This window comes from Dendrobates tinctorius, unplaced genomic scaffold (genome assembly GCF_039654945.1).
Source record: "Dendrobates tinctorius isolate UK_male_01 unplaced genomic scaffold, ASM3965494v1 ptg000019l, whole genome shotgun sequence".
NCBI classification, from domain to species: domain Eukaryota; kingdom Metazoa; phylum Chordata; class Amphibia; order Anura; family Dendrobatidae; genus Dendrobates; species Dendrobates tinctorius.
In genome coordinates, this window is record NW_027361687.1 from 68,995,509 (window position 1) to 69,014,239 (window position 18,731).

Consider the following 18,731-nt stretch of genomic DNA (forward strand, 5'->3'; position numbering starts at 1 on the left):
TCGGTTGACCACGAATGTCCTTAACTGCATCCACAACCACCACAACAGAACGTAGTGCACACAGATTGTGAGACACAGTGTTAAGTGTGTGTTCACACAGTCATACATGAAAGATGGAAGTAAAAGAAAGGAACCCAAAAATACCTTCGATATACGTTAAAACCTTCAGACCATAAGGCTGTATGCACACTTTGCATTTTTTTCCGCTGCGGAATCGCCTCGAAAACTAAAAGAAAACGCGTCCCATGCAATCCTATGGGATTCCACAATGCTGTGCTAATGCTGCGGATTTTTCTGCTGCAGAATCGCATAGCGGAAAAATCCGCAGCATGCCCATTCTATTTGCGGAATCGCGGCGATTCTGCACCCATAGGAATGCATTGATCCGCTTACTTTCCGCATGTGGCTATGCCCACCATGTGCAAAGTAAGCAGACCATGTGCGGATGGTACCCAGGACCTGGAGGAGACTCTCCTCCAGGCCCTGGGTACCATAATCCTGTAAAAAATAGAATTAAAATAAAAATAGTGATATACTCACCCTTCTGCGGCCCCCGAAGTCTTTCCCGCCTCTCACCACGCTCCCGGCATCTTCCAGTCCCAGTAATGCTTTGTGCGAATGACCGCTGATGACGTCGCGCTCTCGCGAGCGTGACGTCATCTCAGGTCCTTCGCGTAAAGCTTTACTGGGACCGGAATATGCCGGGAGTGCCACAGAGTAGATCGGGGGCCGTCGGAAGGTGAGAATAACAATATTTTTAATTTTTTTTATTATTTTAACATCCTATTTCCAAGCGATGCTAATCGCTTGGAATGCGCAAGCATTCTGCAAGCGAAAAACGCTTGTTTTCCTCTGGAAAAAACGCGTGCGGATTCGCATGCGTTTTATCCGCGGTTGGAGTGCGAAAATATTGCAGAAATTTCCGCAGCATTTCTGCAGCGTGGGTACATAGCCTCAATGTAACAAAATTGGGAAGAGTGCTGGGAAGGGGAGCATGTAAGAAAACAGCAGGAGAAGCAATAGAGAAAATCTCAACAAGATAATCCTTCATTGGGGAGCTGGGACTCCAAACATCCATCTAACTTGGAATATAGCCAGCAACGACTGCATGTGCCAGGAGAGTATAAGTAGCCCCTCCCAAGATGTAATAGGACAAACTAAGGCTGTGTGCACACGCTGCGGATTTTGCTGCGGTTCCGCAGCGGTTTTGGCCGCTGCGGACCCGCAGCAGTTTCTGCTGCGGTGTACAGTACAATGATTCCCTATGGGAATCAAAAACCGCAGTGCAGACGGTGCAGAATTTTCCGCGCGGATTATCTGCGGTTTTCAATCCGCAGAAAGAATTGACATGTCAATTCTTTCTGCGGATTCTCCTGCGGTTTGCCATCTCCTCCATTGAGGAGATGAAAAACCGCAGGGCAAAACCGCAGAGCAATCCGCAGGTAAAACCGCAGGTATTTTGACCTGCGGTTTCACCTGCGGATTTTACAAAATCCGCGCGGATGAATCCGCACCTAATCCGCAGCGTGTGCACACAGCCTAAACGAGGAGGTGAAAATGCCAGCACAGAAGTAACACAGCAAAACCTAGAGCATTATCAGCAATCTGACAACAGAGAAAACAGGCTGTGTTTCCAACCAAAAGGAAACCAACCCACGACCAGAGATCACTGGATCGAGCCCTGAAGCTGAGACATTGCAATACTGCCATTTCTGTATGTCAAAATGTGCTGACAGTTTTCTTATAACTCACTTTCCATGTGATATTTCCGTCACTCCCATTGAAATCAATACAAATTATGGAAATGGCGTAAGTAACAGTGACTGAAAATTACACTCTCTGTAACTCCTATTGACTTCTGTGGGAGTTACAGAATTTGTATCGCGCTTTGTCCTAAACACGTGTGGTTCATTGTCTTTCATTTTTGCTAGATGTTCAACAAACACGGTTAAAGGGGTTGTATGGTCCAAATCGATAAGTCTGTAGTCACTCTGTGATATTGCAAACTTATGAATCTCAACAATGGACACCCACTGTGTGCTGCATGGATTCCTTGGTTTCTGAACCGGGACCGGAGGGTATACATACTCCCAGGCAGTGGGCGCTTGTATGGAGCGAGACCACGCCCAATGGACGGGCTCTGGCCGGCAATATGTTATTATAGGAGGAGGAGTCCCTGCTGTGTATCCAGGCCGGAACCAAGGGGGCCGTCACCAAGGTTCCTAGGGAGACTGTTTCCGGGGGACACAATAGGGGGACGGACCGCAGAGACTTCTAGAAAGGTTGGGGGAGGAGCTACTATAAAAGGGGCTGAGGACGCCATCAGGAGTCAGTCCACGCAGCAGAAGAGGAGAAGAGAGGAAGCTAGAGGGCGCCAGAGTGCCAGAGCGAGAGCCAGAACCAGAGCAAGGAGAGCAGAGCAGCAACAGGAGAGACTGAAGAGAGACTCACCGCTAACAGAAGGGAGACGGCACCGAGCCGTCCAATGGAGAGACACCGCCCGGCTCCACCCCGCGGGTGCGGCCCGTCCGCTGCCGCCTGTGGCCGCCGCCGCTCCTCTCCAGCCCGCAGTTGCGGCCTGTCTGCTGCTGCCAGCGGCCCCCACAGCTCAGCTCCAGCCCGTGGCTGCGGCCTACGCCGTCCGGACCCCGGTCAACGCCATCCCACCTCCATCGGGAGGTGCGACGCAGAGGAACTCTTCAGGGGCCTGCTGTGCCCCCCACTTTGCCGGGGCGTAGGATCGCCGTAAGTCTCCGCCAAATCATCGTCGGCTGGGCCCAGCGGCTGATACGCCAAAGCATCATCGACCATCGCTCTGCCGGACGTCAGAGAGGATAAGTGACATGTTGTAGTTAACATTCTGGACCCGTAGTCGGTCATACCGCGGCCCTATAGTGACCGGTCTTTGCCGGATTAGTCGTGTTTGTGTTACCAGTGTATTCTTGTGTTGATCGCTGCGAGGATAACTGCTGTTAACTTGTTTGGTTGCTCGAGATAGCCCCTATAGGCATATATATATATATAAAAGTTACATCCCGTCTCCTGCCTCATCACTGCATCCCGCGTACCTGCGACCTACTACATTTGGCGTAGTCAGCAGGATGCAGTTTCCGAGTGGAGATGGTGTGGGCCAGGGGGGCAATGGTGGGGCCCGGCCCAGCCTATCCTTGGGGGCTATGCTGAGCAATCTACCCAGGTTCTCCAGCAGCAATACTATGCTGTGGAACTGGACGGAGCGAATGCGTGGGCTATTTAGGATGCATCCGCTGACCCCTGACCTAGAGGCAGAAGTGGCCCTAATGGCATTGGACGGGGAGGACCAGGATTCCGTCATGTTGAGGCCCCCGGAGCAGCGAAACACCTTCGTCAGGGCATTACAGATCTTAGAGGAGACCCATGGGGACCCGACTGATGTGGGAGAACTGAGAACCCGGATGTTTAGTCGCATGCAGAAAGAGGGGGAAACAGTGACGCAATATATGAATGTTTTGCAGGAATTGTTTGTAGCCATTGAAAGGAAGGATGGGGTCGGCGTGGGGACCGTGGACGTAACATTACGTGACCTTTTAATGACCGGGCTAAGACACACCCTGATGAAACAGGCTCTGCGAGAGCGGGTGCGAGTGGACCCACATCTGACCTTTTCAGAGATAGGAAAGGAGGCACGTGTTCAGGAACAGGAGCAAGGGGTGACGGTCCCTATGGGGATGGCTCGGAGTATCGAAGCATCCGTAAGCACCCTGGGTGAACCCCACTGGGTACAAGAGATGAAGCAAGAGATACAAAGTATTAAATGCGAATTGGTCAAAGTGAAAAAAGAGGCCACAAGAAGTCGGCTAGGGCCGGGCAGAGAAGGCATGAAGCATCGCGGCCCTCACCAGAGTCGGTTCCCATGACCACTCGCCTGTTACGATTGTGGAGGATTGGGACACTCCGCCCGAGAGTGCCCACGTTGCAGGAGGAACCCGCCCCGCTGGCCAATAAAATCAGAGGACCCTGAGTTGGGGGGAAGCCGCTCGGGGCCAGAGCCCACCACACAGGGTGGTGGAAGTCACGAAGACCTGGTCGCGCAGTGTCCAGTGGTATGGGCAGAGGTCGAAGGCCGTGCCGTACGTTGTCTAGTAGATACGGGGTCGCAAGTAATGACCATGCCAGAGACTTATTTTCGGCCGCACTTTCCCGAAGCAGTGAGACCTCAGTGGGGGTCCGTGATAAAGTTGGTAGCCGCCAACCAGCTACCGGTTCCTGTCATCGGAGTAGTCTGGATGCAGATTTCGCTAAGTGGCAAATCACTCGGCCGCCGGGGAGTGGTCCTGACCCAGGGAGACGCAAACAACAAACATCCGGTTACCCTGGGTATGAACATACTGCGGGAGTTCGGCAACCTTCTCAATGAGCAGACGCAAGAGACTCTGAGCCAGTGGGGCTCCCGCATGCCCCAAGGGCGGATCTTCCAGCAGTTGGCGCTGGGAGCGTGAGTCCTCCAGGACTGCCAGGAGGGCAAGGTACTGGGGAAGGTGATCGCTCCGGCAGCTCCTCCACTCGTGCTGCCGCCTGAGCAGACAGTAGTGACCTTGCCTATCTGGGCACCTGTGCCCCTGGAGGGAGTAGAGATGCAGGTGGAGCTGTGCTTCTCGGAACGCCTACCCTCTGGAGTCCTGGTGGCCCGCACCCTAGCCACTGTGCGGAAAGGGACGCTGGTGCGCTGCATCAACTAAAAGTGCAGGCCGTGGATCCTTGGGCGGTGTCTATCCGGTCTCTCCTGACCATCGGGACCTCGACCGAAGAAAAGGGCCGAGCCATCCTGGAGAGAATGCGAGCAGAACTCTCTGGCCTTACCACGGCCCAAATTCTCCAGGTAGAAACGCTTTTGGGCCAGTACCAGGAGGTATTCGCCAACCATGAGGATGATTTTGGATGTACCACAGCCATTACGCACGGCATTCCCATGGCAGGAACGGCTCCCATCAGAGAGCGGTATCGGCAGATTCCCCCGCAACTATATCAGGAGGTGAAAACTTTACTGGGCCAAATGCTGCGGAAAGGAGTTATCCGAGAAAGCCAGAGTCTCTGGGCAGCCCCAATCGTGTTAGTCCGCAAGAAGGATGGCAACTTGCGGTTCTGTGTGGACTATCGGAAATTGAACGCTTGTACCATCAAAGACTCATACCCACTGCCTCGGATAGAGGAGTCCCTATCCGCCCTGGGGAAGGCGACATACTTCTAGACTTTAGATCTGGCCAGCAGGTACTGGCAGGTGCCAATGCCAGAGGAAGACCATGCCAAGACCGCGTTCATTCTCCCCATGGGACTGTTCGAATTTAATCGTATGCCGTTCGGGCTAGCCAACGCCCCCGGGACCTTCCAACAGCTGATGGAGCGGTGTCTGGGAGATCTCAACTTAGAGGCCACATTGATATACCTGGAAGACATCAACATCTATGCCGCCACATTTGAGGACCACTGGCGGCGGTTGGGGCAGGAGCTCGGGCGGCTGCAGAAGTACGGGTTGAAGGTAAAGCCCCAGAAATGCCACTTGTTTCGTACACAGATCGAATAACTAGGGCATACCATCTCCACCGAAGGCGTTAGACCATCCATGGAAAAGGTCACCGCGATCCAAGGGTGGCCTACTCCCGAGACGGTAAAAGATGTACGCGCCTTCCTGGGGCTGGCCGGATATTACCGTCGCTTCGTAAAGAACTTTGCACGACACGCTTGAGCCCTGCAAGACCTGCTGAAAGGGGCCCCTGCCGGAGCGAATGGATGAAAGATTCAGTGGCGCGAACCGCAAGAAGAGGCCTTCCGAGATCTCAAAGCCGCCCTCTCAGACGCTCCGGTGTTAGCGTATGTGGATTTCTTGCAGCCATTCATACTGCACACTGATGGGAGCCTACACGGGCTAGGAGCTGTACTGTCGCAAGTCCAAGACGGCCTGGAAAGAGTGATCGCTTACGGCAGTCGATCACTCCACGACTCCGAACGTAATCCCGACAATTACAGCTCCTTTAAGCTCGAACTCCTCGCAGTAGTGTGGGCTATGATGGAGCGGTTCGCAGAGTACCTGGTGGGCTCCGAGGTGGTGGTACGAACTGACAATAACCCACTGGCCCACCTCGAAAATGCCAAATTAGGGGCTCTGGAGCAACGATGGGTGGCCCAGATGGCCAAATTTAAGTACAAATTCATCTATAAAAGGGGAGCGGAGAATGTGCATGCCGACGGTCTCTCCAGGATCCGGCGTACAACCCCAGGGCAAAGTCGAGATTACGAACTGGAAGGAGAGAAAACGCTGTTCGCTCTAGCCCCCACTGGACTCACAACCACCACGTGAGAACAATCCCATATGGAGCCCCCAAGAGGCATGCTAGAACAACCCCGTGATAAATGGATCCAGCAACAGCAGGAAGATGGAGAAATTGGATCCCTATGTCAATGAGTGGCCACCGGCAAAATACCTAACGACTCCCAGAGGCAGACCTCGACTCAGGACAGGTTGTTAGTGCTGCACCAATGGGAGAAATTAGTGATCAGAAAGGGACTATTGTATTGCAAGGCAGTATCGCGGACGACATCAGCAACAGCTTGGCAGGTAATCATGCCGGGAGCCCAACTTGGTGAACTAGCTCGACAAGCCCATGAAAAAGGGACTCATTTCAGGGCTCAAAAGACTTTTCAGTGGTTACAGCAAATGGCGTACCATCCTCGCTTACAAACTGCAGTGGAAGAGGCTTGCCAGGCATGCAGCCTATGCGAGCTAGCTACACCACCCGCACAGCAGGCCCCAATACAAACAATAGTAACATCACATCAGCACCCCTCAAACTCTTGATGATTGACTATTTGACCATTGGCCCACGCACCAGGGGTATGAACATTGTCTCGTCATGGTGGACCATTTCACCAAATTCGCCGTGGTAACCCCTACCCGAGATCAAACTGCAGAGTCGGCCGCCTACGCGATTTGCAAAAACTTTATCCGAGTATATGGCTGCCCCCAACGAATACACTCAGATCAGGAAGCGTGTTTCCTGGGAAAAGTCATGGAAGAGCTACACCGTCTATATGGTATCGATAAGTCCCAGACCACTCCGTACCACCCGCAGGGGAATGGGGCCTGCAAACAATTTAATTGAACGCCAATTCAAATGTTACACACTCTGGAGAGCGACCGGAAGGCCCGCTGGCCTGAGTACATCCCTGAACTGGTGTGGGTTTATAACAACCGGGTGCACCGAGTCACCGGTTACACCCCTTACTCGCTGCTATTTGGCCGGGAAGGCAAGGGGATCACTGAGGTGGAATTAAATCCGGAAGAGCAACAACTGTGGACAGGGGTCTCGTCGTGGGTCCGGAACCACCGAATCATCCACACAAAACTCCAGGACCAGGAACATCCAGGGGGGACTCTGCCTCAACCCATCGACCTCTGGGCCAGGGATCGGGTACTCGTACCAGATCAGCGCCCTCAGAACAAGCTGGAACCCCGCTGGGAAGAGAGTCCATATCGAGTGTTGCGCCGAGTAAGCCCCGACGGGCCAGTGTACGAAATACAACATGAGTAAGACGGGGATCTCCCTACCCGTACCGTGCATCGTAATATGTTACGGCCCTGTACTTCCACCGACCCCACACGATCCGAGACCACGTCTCAGGTCTCAGAACCTCTGCCAGCAGTATGGGATGAGGAAGACCTCCCAGCAGTACAAACGGACACTTCAAGGAATAATATCCCAGCAGACCCAGTCGATCCACCAGGCCCGACCGACCCACCACCTTCCACCACCCCAGAAGACTCCACCACAGTTGAACCAAGACGCTCTGAGCGGTCAACAGCTGGCAAACCCCCCCGAACGCTACGAACAGGATCAGTTCGTATGGCAAAGGAAACTTTCGTCTCAAGACACCGACCCTGGCCTCCCCAAGCCCTCGCCCGAGGACTGGTGAGCATACAGGATGGAGGCATGTAGGAGGAGGAGTCCCCGCTGTGTATCCAGGCCAATAGGGCCCTCACCAAGGTTCCTAGGGACACAGTTGGGGAACGGACCGCAGAGACTTCTAGAAAGGTTGGGGGAGGAGCTACTATAAAAGGGGCTGAGGATGCCAGCAGGAGTCAGTCCACGCAGCAGGAGAGGAGAAGAGAGGAAGCTAGAGTGCCAGAGCGAGAGCCAGAATGAGAGCAAGGAGAGCAGAGCAGCGACAGGAGCGACTGAAGGGAGACTCACCGCTATCAGAAGGGAGACAGCACAGAGCCGTCCAATGGAGAGACACAGCCCGGCTCTGCCCCTCGGGTGTGGCCTATCTGCTCCCGCCCGCAGCAGCCGACGCCCGACTCCACCCCGTGGGTGTGGCCCGACCGCTCTGGCCCGTGGCAGCCAATGCCCGACTCCATCCCGCGGGTGTGGCCCGACCGCTCCTGCCCGTGGCAGCCGCCGCCCGACTCCACCCCGCGGGTGCGAGTCCGCTGTGGCGCATGTTTGCCGCCGCTCCACTCCTGCCCGCAGTGGCAGCCTGTCTGCTGCCACTTGCAGCCCCCGCAGCTTGGCTCCGGCCCGTGGCTGCGGCCTACGCCGTCCGGACCCCGGGCAACGCCATCCCACCTCAGCCGGGAGGAGCGACGCAGAGGAACTCTTCAGGGGCCTGCTGTGCCCCCACTTCGCCGGGGTGTAGGAACGTCCGAAGTCTCCGCCAAATCCTCGTCGGCTGGGCCCAGCGGCTGATACGCCTAAGCATCATCGACCATTGCTCTGCCGGACGTCAGAGAGGATAAGTGGCACATTGTAGTTAACATTCTGGACCCGTAGTCGGCCATACCACGGCCCTATACTGACCGGTCTTTGAAGGATTAGTCGTGTTTGTGTTACCAGTGTATTCTTGTGTTGATCCCTGCGAGGATAACTGTTGTTAACTTGTTTGGTTGCTCGAGATAGCCCCTATAAGCATATACTGTATATATGTGTGTGTGTATATACATATATATATATATATATAAAAGTTACATCTTAAAGTTCCTCCCTTCTCCCGCCTCGTCACTGCATCCCGCGTACCTGCAATTACTACATTATAACACATACTTACCCTCCGGTCCCGGTTCAGAAACCGACAACCCTTGACTGATAATAAACATGCTGCTGTTAGTCAGCATCATTGTACCAACATTCATTGTCAAATGTGTTAAAGGGAAACTCCAATATTTTTCAGACAGGCTGCTGATTTTAATGGACAATGTGTAATGTTACCTGTAGGGGGCGCTGCACATAGCATTGCAATATTGACACATAAACAAGTATTGATTATCACAAACCCCATCATACCCTCCTGACCTAATGGGAATAAAGCAGCAGTAATAATGATTAATTTATGCTTCTGAATGTTCGCAATGGTCCTGATTTGCACCTGATTTTCAGAGTTGACTCCCTGTTCCATTTCTTTTACAGGCCACTCTTTGAAATGTGTTGAATGCTACAACATAACTGCTCCACAATGCACCGGGCAAACCAAGGATTGTGATGGCGGCATCTGTATGTCTGGACTCATTTCACTTGGTATGTCTTCCATACTTAAAGAGGACCTTTCAAGAGGTCAGAGATTGCGAGTCTTTTTTTATTGCTGCTTCTCTCCAGAGTATTCTAGTTCTTGATATTTTTTTTTTAAATCCGCTGTACAGTTCCAAAGATATGGGCCTTTCTAATTAGTGCTACTTTTTATAGTCTTTAGGGGCGTGGCTCATGGGTTCCTCTGGGGCGTGTCTTTAGGATGCTTCACCTCCTTAGTAAAGACCAGAAAATTTTGTACTAAATAAAAAGTCCCATAGCTATGGAATTAAATGGCGGATTTATAAAAAAGCAAAAACGGAATACTCAGTGGAGCAGCAGGAATAAACTAAGAGCAAAAAAAGATTTATTCTCACCTGGTGACAAGTCTTCTTTAAAGAAGGGCCAGTACTATGTATTGATAACATATCCTTATCAAACACTCGGCTCCTCCATTGATTATCTGTAGGCTCCCCCTGTGGCCGGATCCAAGCAGTGTGTGGAGATAGAAGCTCATTTTCTATTTATTTTAATTGGAGCTGAGCTGCGGTACTGGGAACGGCCACTTTACAGGGTTCTAGTTCCGTATACTATACATATCCGACCATCACCGGGGCTAATAACAGCTGGTCTGTGCGCGCCTGACACCCGGTGCCCCCACCCATCTGATAGGAATGATCAATTCTCTAAATAGCACCCATGTTCTTTCTGATCTAATGTAACCCCTACCCTGACAATACAGATATAAGAGATACTACAGATGATCTACTGATAATAGCTGAAAAACTAGACAAACTACATTTCTTATAAAAGTCTGGCCTCATGGTGTCAATCCTGAGAATGTAGGAGTCAGTGGTTGTTCCAGGAGTGGAAAAGACAGTGGTCAATCTTAGGGCTCATACTCATTTGTGAGAAATATGGACGAGTACAATTCGATAAAAAAAAATCGTATTGCACTTGGACCAATGTTATTCAATGGGTGACATCTCATTTGCAATTTTTTTCTCAGCTGAAATCGGACTGAGAAAAAAAATTGCAGCATGCTGCGTACTGCAGCGTATCTCGGATGAGACTCGCCAATACAAGTCAATGGATGCGAGAAAAAAAATCACAGCACTCACACCACGCGACTGCTGTCTGATTTTTACGCATCGGTGTCCTTTGAAAAGCTGACAATTCATGTCCGACTACTGTTAAAACACACTGACAGCTTAGAAAACAATAGATAGAATAGATATATACACATAGAATACATATACATATATATATATATATATATAAAAACTGTGTTCCAAATTATTATGCAAAAAGAGTTTAGGAGTGATAAGGTTAGAATTTTTTTGTTTGTCATTTAAACTCATTGATGGTGATGTGTGTCAGGGCTCTTTATATCACTGAAAGCAATTGCAGACACCTGTGCAAATTAGTTTGGCAGGTGTGTCCAAATAACGGCAAGACTACTTAAGAAGGCTGCTCCACATTATTAAGCAGCCTACATTTTTTGCCAAAATGGGAAAGAAAAAGGATGTGTCGGCTGCTGAGAAGCAACAAATTGTGGAGTGTTTAGGTCAAGGCATGACTACAATCAACATTGCCAAGACACTTCATCGTGATCATCGCACAATCAAGAAGTATGCAGCTGATTCCCAGCACACACGTGTGCGTGCTGATAAGGAAAAATTGAGGACTCTTTCCAACAGGCAATTGCGTCAGGTTAAAAGAGCAGCTGCAAAAATGCCTTGTCATAGCAGCAGACAGGTTTTTGGAGCTGCTGGTGCCTCCAACGTCCCTCGAACAACAAGATGCAGGGTCCTTCAGAGGTTTGCAGCTGTGCGTAAGCCATCCTGTCGATCTCCTCTATCCACTGCACACAAGCAGAAACGGCTCCAGTGGGCCAAACGATACATGAAGACTGACTTCCAAACTGTTTTGTTCATCGATGAGTGCCGTGCAACGCTCGATGGTCCAGATGGATGGAGTGGAGGATGGCTGGTTGATGGACACCCCATGAAAACACGGCTAAGGCGCCAACAAGGAGGAGGTGGAGTAATGTTTTGGGCTGGAATCATGGGGAGAGAGATTGTCGGCCCCTTTAGGGGTAAAGATGAACTCCATAATCTATGTGGAGTTTCTAAAACAGCACTTCTGCCATGGTTCAAGAGGAAGAACCGTGCTTTCCGCAGCAAGATCATTTTCATGCATGATAATGCACCGTCTCATGCTGCAAATAACACATCTGCATCTCTGGCTGCTATGGGCATAAAAGAGGACAAACTTATGGTGTGGCCACCATCTTCCCCTGACCTCAGCCCCATTGAGAACCTCTGGAGCATCACCAAAAGGAGTGTCTATGATGGCGGGAGGCAGTTCACATCTAAGCAACAGCTCTGGGAGGGTATTCTGTCCACAGGCGAAACAATTGAAGCACAAACCATCCAAAAACTGACAAATTCAATGGACGAGAGAGTTCAGAAGCTTCTTTCCAACAAGGGGTCCTATGTACAAATGTAACATCACCTAGAATAAAGTTTTGACTTGAAAACTGTTTGATTTCATTTTGTAATAAGCTGATAATTTCACAATTCACCATTTTTTGGTTGAAAATAAAAATAAAAAGGTTGAAAACTCTGCTGTGCATAATAATTTGGAACATGCATTTTGAGTGTTTATTATTTTTAAAAATATACTGTTTTCATAGGCATTTTGTTCAAAAACATTGCAATTATACTAGAATATTACATGACTGGAAAATAACAATGACTGCAATTCATATAGGTAATTTAGAGAAAATATGAGGAAATATTTTTTGCATAATAATTTGGAACACAGTGTATATATATATATATATATATGTGGCGCCCTGAGGCTCGGTCGCCACAGAGGTACTGCACCTTCTCCTAAGGAGTAGTGCCCCACCATCCTGGTAAGGCCTTTTTCACACTTCAGTTTTTTGCATCAGTCAAGATCCGCCAAAAGGACGGATGGCGGATCCGTTTTAGTACTGATGACAACTGATGGCAGCCGTCCGTTTTTTTGACGGATCCGACAAATGCAGAATTTTAAAGGAATCCCAGCCTGGAAGAGAGAGAGAGAGAGAGACAGACTCTGGAGGATCCGCCAGAGGAAAGAAATGTTGCAAGCTCCGTTTTGAAATCTTTGAGGATGGTGACGGACAGGAACTTTTGGCGGATCCGCAAAAAAAACAGATGCGACGGACGGCAATCCGTCACAATCCGCCACTAATGGAAGTCAATGGGAAAAAAAACGGATCCTCAAAAGAAAATTGCGGATCCGTTTTTTACAATCAGTCACAATCCGCCAGGTTTTGAAAAAAACTGAAGTGTGAAAGAGGCCTAAGGCCTCTTTCACACTTCCGTTTTTTACAATCAGTCACAATCCGCCAGGTTTTGAAAAAAACGGATTCTCAAATTTTTTTTGAGGATCCGTTTTTTTCCCCATTGACTTGCATTAATGGCGGATTGTGACGGATTGCTGTCCGTTGCATCCGTTTTTTTTGAGGATCCGCCAAAAATTGCTGTCCGTCACCATCCTCAAAGATTTCAAAACGGAGCTTGTAACGTTTTTTTCTCTGGCGGATCCTCCAGACACTCATTTAACCTGAAATTCTTTCTGGGTGCCTGGGTTCGTTCTCTCTCTCTCTCTCTCTCTCTCTCTCTCTCTCCTCTTCCCGGCCAGCGATTCCTTTGTGCCATCCGTTCACATTAGTTAACAACGGATCCGCTTGTATGACTTTTTGGCGGATTTTAACTGATGCAAAAAACTGAAGTGTGAAAGAGGCCTTAGTTGGGGGCTCCTTTCCACACTCCAACACCTGCACCCGCACACAGGATAGTTCAGCAAAGGACCAGATTGCAGCTCCATGCTTAGAGGGTAGCAGAGCACCTTTCGTGGGTCCTTGCTTCGTAACACGAGATGTGCTGGGAGGTGGGTGGAGTTTAGGTTGGGAAGGTTTAGAATTAGAGGTCAGTCTGGGGTGAGTCCCAGAGGAGGGAAGGACAGTCAGTCAGGAGAGTCTGAGGACGGGTCCGAGGAGAAGGAGAGAGACGTAGAACTGTAACCTAAGCATCCATACGAAAGAGAGACAAGTACGGAACGAAGGAGTAAAGAGAACAGAGAGGAGTGGGTTGGATAGGAACCCTGCTTATAGGTTCTCAGCGCAAGGCCGGAGCCCGGTCCCCGAGGTTGTATGGACACTTATGGTTCTGCAGCAGACACCGGTGGAGTAGTTGGCTGTAAATGTACTACTCCCATCCAAGACTTGGGACACAACAGCAACACGGATAGAGAGCCGGGATCCATGAGCATCCCCGAGCAGGCTACAGCTGTCTGTCATACAAGTAGAGTTCTAGGAACATCTAGACAGGAGGTATTCCAGGGTAACTAAGTATTGGAGTGCTTCACACCACAAGGCGCATTGGAGGAGTCGTTCAGGAAAGGTACATGTTGGCGGAGTGTTGAGAGGAGAGTCCTGACTTGCCCGGGAGGTTGATTGAGTCTTTACCCCAGAGGACACGGCACGGAGGCAGGCACCAGTGTGTACCACGAACTGTGAGTAAAGCTTTGAAACTGCAAGCTCTGGTGTCCTCCATTCCTTCGTCGCTAACACCTTCAGCACCGCTACATCTGGGTACCAGCATCCACACCATCCTGCACTTCGCCAGATCCATTGCACCTACACTGCCCTGGGACTACAGTTCCACCTGTGGGGGAGCTACACCATCTTTGCTGCATCACACCATCAGTCCCAGTGGATCTGCAAGCATCGTTGGCTTAAGATCTTACTTGCCAAACACCACAGGTGGCGTCACAAACTATTCCATTAACCACAAAAACCATCACATAGATGTTGGGCACCCAGGGCCACGGAACGGGTCACCGCCACCGCTGTGGCACATCTCCCCCTGACACCGGCCCGGTACCGAGTACCCCACAGCCCTGGGAGGGCGACCCATATATATATATATATATATATATATATATATATACACACACACACATGTCCGTGACACACACACATATATATGTATTTATATTAGATAGATAGGCCGGAAATTCATATGCGGTGTACAGTAAAATCACACTAACAGGTTAGAAAAGAATAGATATATACACATAGAATAGGTGTGTGTATGTATGTATGTATATATATATATATATATATATATATATATATATATTGTAGGGATTCAACTCGCTCAGGAGCCACGGGAATCAATCAGGAGGCACGTTCCTTTTAAAAGTTCTCAGGGTTTATTGCTCCATAACCCATAAACTAGCACATAACATAAAGAATAGCCTTTAGATCAGGCGAAAGAAAGCATAAGTGTCCATGATTTCAGGCTCAGTCCTGGAGCCTCAGCAAAACACAGGAGGCTTATCCCTCCTCGCATACTGCCAATATACACAGGCCTCACCGGGACAGCAGCCTCAGCACGTGGTCTTCAGGAAGGTAGCACACCTTCCTCCACATAGGCCTGCCGGGACCTTCCACATAGCTCAATCAGATCCATGCGCTCTCTCTTGTGACCAGACCTCAGGTACCTTATATGGTCCATAACCACACCCACAGGTGATCACATGGCTGTGACCTCACTAAAGGTCCTATTACACACACACAGCCACACACAGGCTTCCCTGACACATTGTAACGGAAACGTCAGCAGTACCTCTGCTGATCAATACACATATTCAAGCTTCCATCACAAGGCCACCTATGGTCTTGGGATACATAACGGTCATTCAGCATCCTATACCCATTACCACAATGTATATGCCTGTAGGCCCGTCCTGGGACACCCACACAGCACCCCCTAGCGGACATAGTGGTCACTACACCACAATATCTATATATACACATACATATATACAGTATATACAGTATAATATATATAGTCCAAAAAAATGAAGGCAGCACTCCAATAGAAAAAATAAGCTTTGCCCATGTGCAACGTCTCGGTCCAAGATGTGGACCTTTCAAGAAAGGTCCACATCTTGGACCGAAACGTCGCACATGGGCAAATAAATCACACTTATTTTTTCTATTGGAGTGCTGCCTTCGTTTTTTTGGACTATCGCATGAGGCTTGGTACATACCTGGAAGGTTTTTTGCACCCTTTCTCTTGGTGCTGCTTTTTGTTATATATATATATATATATATATATATATATATATATATATATATATATATACACACACACATATTCTATGTGTCTATATCTATTCTATTCTAACCTGTCACTCTGTGATTATACTGTATACCGTAGATCATTTGCCGGCTTTTAATATCTCTGAATGAAATATTCCAGTTGCAAATTTTTATTCATTGCATAGTGGAATGTGTTCAGAACAATAAAACATAACAATTATCAATGTAAATCAAAATGAATATGCCATGGAAATCTGGATTTGGAATGATACTCAAAATCAAAGTGGAAAATCAAATTACAGGCTGATCCAACTTTAGTGGAAATGCCTCATGACAAGAAAAAGATGCTCAGTATTGTGTGTGGCCTCCACGTGCCTATATGACCTCCCTACTGTACAACGCCTGGGCATGCTCCTGATGAGGCGACGGATGGTCTCCTGAGGGATCTCCTCCCAGACCTGGACTAAAGCATCCGCCAACTCCTGTGATGCAACGTGACGTTGGTGGATGTGGGTCGCCCCCGTCCCAGGGCTGTGGGGTACTCGGTACCGGGCCGGTGTCAGGGGGGAGATGTGTCACAGCAGCGGTGACCCGGTCCGTGGCCCTGGGCGCCCAATATCAATGGCGGATGATGTTTTTGTGGTTTAATGTAATAGTAGTTCATGACGCCACCCGTGGTGTTTGGCAAGTATGATGGTAAGCCAACACTGCTTGCAGATCCACTGGGACTGATGGTATAATGCAGCAAAGATAGTGTAGCTCCCCACAGGTGGAGCTGTAGTCCCAGGGCAGTGTAGGTGCAATGGATGAGGAGAGGCGCAGACGGGTATAGATGTTGGTACCCAGATGTAGCGGAGCTGAAGGTGTTAGTGACGAATGAATGGAGGACACCAGAGCTTGCAGTTTCAAAGCTTTACTCACAGTTCGTAGTGCACACAGGTGCCCGCTTCAGTACCGTGTCCTCCGGGGCAGAGGCCCAGCCAACCTCCAGGCGAGATAGGACTCTCCCTGCCAGCACCCTGCCAACATGTGCCTTTCCTGAACGACTCCTCTATTGCGCCTTTTAGTGTGAAGAACTCCAGTACCGTGGTTCTCTGAAGTTCCTCCTGTCAGATGTTCCTAACTACTCTACTTGTATGACAGACAGCTGTAGCCTGCTTCAGGGACTCCCTTCTCCTGAATCCCGGCTCTCTATTCGGTTGCTGTTGTGTCCCAAATTTTTGATGGGAGTAGTGCATTTACAGCCAACTACTCCACCGGTGTCTGCTGCAGAACCATAAGTGTCCATACAACCTCGGGGACCGGGCCCGGCCTTGCACTGAGAACCTATAGGCAGGGTTCCTATCCAGCTCACCACTCCTCTCTGTTCTCTCTCTTCTTTGTTCCGTACTTGTCTTTCTCTCTCTTATGGAAATGCAGGTTACAGTTCTATGTCTCTCCTTCTCTTTCCTTTCCCGTGCCAGCTGGCTCAGGTCACTGAGGCAGCTGCAGCACTCCTTCTTCTATTCCTTTCCTCAGGAGCTCTCCACTAAGACCAGTCCTCAGCCTCTCCTGACTGACTGTCTTTCCTCCGCCTGACCTCCCGGCAGGCTGACCTCCTGTCAGCCTGCTCTCTCCTCTGCAGTCATACTGACTGGCTCTACTCAGACTCAACTGAACTCTACTCCTATCTTTCCCCTTCGTTTATACTAACTCCACCCACCTGCCAGCACATCTCGTGTTACGAAGCAAGGATCCACGAAAGGTGCTCTGCTACCCACTAAGCATTGAGCTGCAATCTGATCCTCTGCTGAACTATCCTGTGTGTGGGATGCAGGTGTTGGAGTGTGGCAAGGAGTTCCCACCTTACCTGGATGGTGGGGCACTACACCTTAGGAGAAGGTGCAGTACCTCTGTGGCGACTGAGCCACAGGGGCGCCACATACCTCCCCCCGTTAAACACAGCACGTCCGCGGGCTGCAAGGCAAACAAAGGAAACAGCAAAGAAACATACAAAAATTTTGTAATGTATAATAAACTTTTCTTATACTAAGCTTCCTAATATAGGAGGTACTCATCTTAAACGTTACCAACAATCCTATTTAAAATTCTAAGTTAAACAGTGCAATTATTTGTTATTTCTAAGTGCAATTCTTACTTTCAAAGTGCTATACTCTGCAACACATTTCTTTATTACTTTTCTCTTATTCTGTCAGGTTACTCTCATTTTTCTTGTTTCTCATTCTACTAGACGCAAGACACTGACTGCAAATACCTGGTCTGTCACCTGTCTCTTTCAATTCTTTATTCACATTGCTCATCTCTATATCAGACATTCCTAATTCTCACTATATAAAAACTATTTCTCAATTATAAAACATATTATCAAATACTTTTCAATAAAACAGTGCAAAGATTCTTGTAAGTGCTGGACACCGCTCCCAGCCGGGATTTCTTGCAGTGTCCTTTGAGGTAGACATCATCTTCGAAAAGTGTCCATGCAAAAACATTATCTTCGCAAAGTGTCTCTATATGTAAAACCAAGAAAGGGCACCTAAAGAGGTGCAAACTATTTACAACAAAGTTCTGGATCATTCAGCGTCCATGATCTCCTCAGTTCCAATCAGAAAACAACGCTGCCAATCAAAAACTAGGCAACATGATGCAAATTAGAAAAAGGCACAGCTGGTGCAACAAACCCTCCTGGGTAACGAGATTTTAAAAGGAAAATCTTCTAATGGTGGTCCCCTCCTGGGGTTCTGGAACTGTCTTCAGATGTGGTACTAGAAATGTCCTCATCCTGTTGCTGGCTGGCTAACCGCATGTACTCCGCTTCCCACAGGGAGAGATAGGGACTGGTCAGAGTAATTGAAAGGGCCATAGAAACATCCACTGCCGGTAGGGATGGCACATCCACTGTGGGCACCACCACCAGTTCCTCAGGTCTGATTCCTCAGTGTCCATTGGGGTTTCAGTCAGCGGTACCGCCGCCGGGGTTCTTTGGCGAAGGTCCACTGGGTCATTCCTATCCATAGGTTCCATTCCCAAAGCTA

General features: G+C 49.4%; 1 protein-coding gene across 2 annotated transcripts in view; it reads left to right on the forward strand.

The window, feature by feature from the left end:
• The window catches only part of LOC141083039 (uncharacterized), a 61,290-nt gene that overhangs the window by 14,897 nt on the left and 27,662 nt on the right, over positions 1-18,731 (forward strand). For both annotated transcript variants that reach the window (XM_073567196.1, XM_073567197.1), the window contains exon 2: positions 9,438-9,545. In XM_073567196.1, the coding sequence (XP_073423297.1) occupies positions 9,438-9,545 (108 nt within the window). The remainder of the gene's footprint in view (positions 1-9,437; positions 9,546-18,731) is intronic.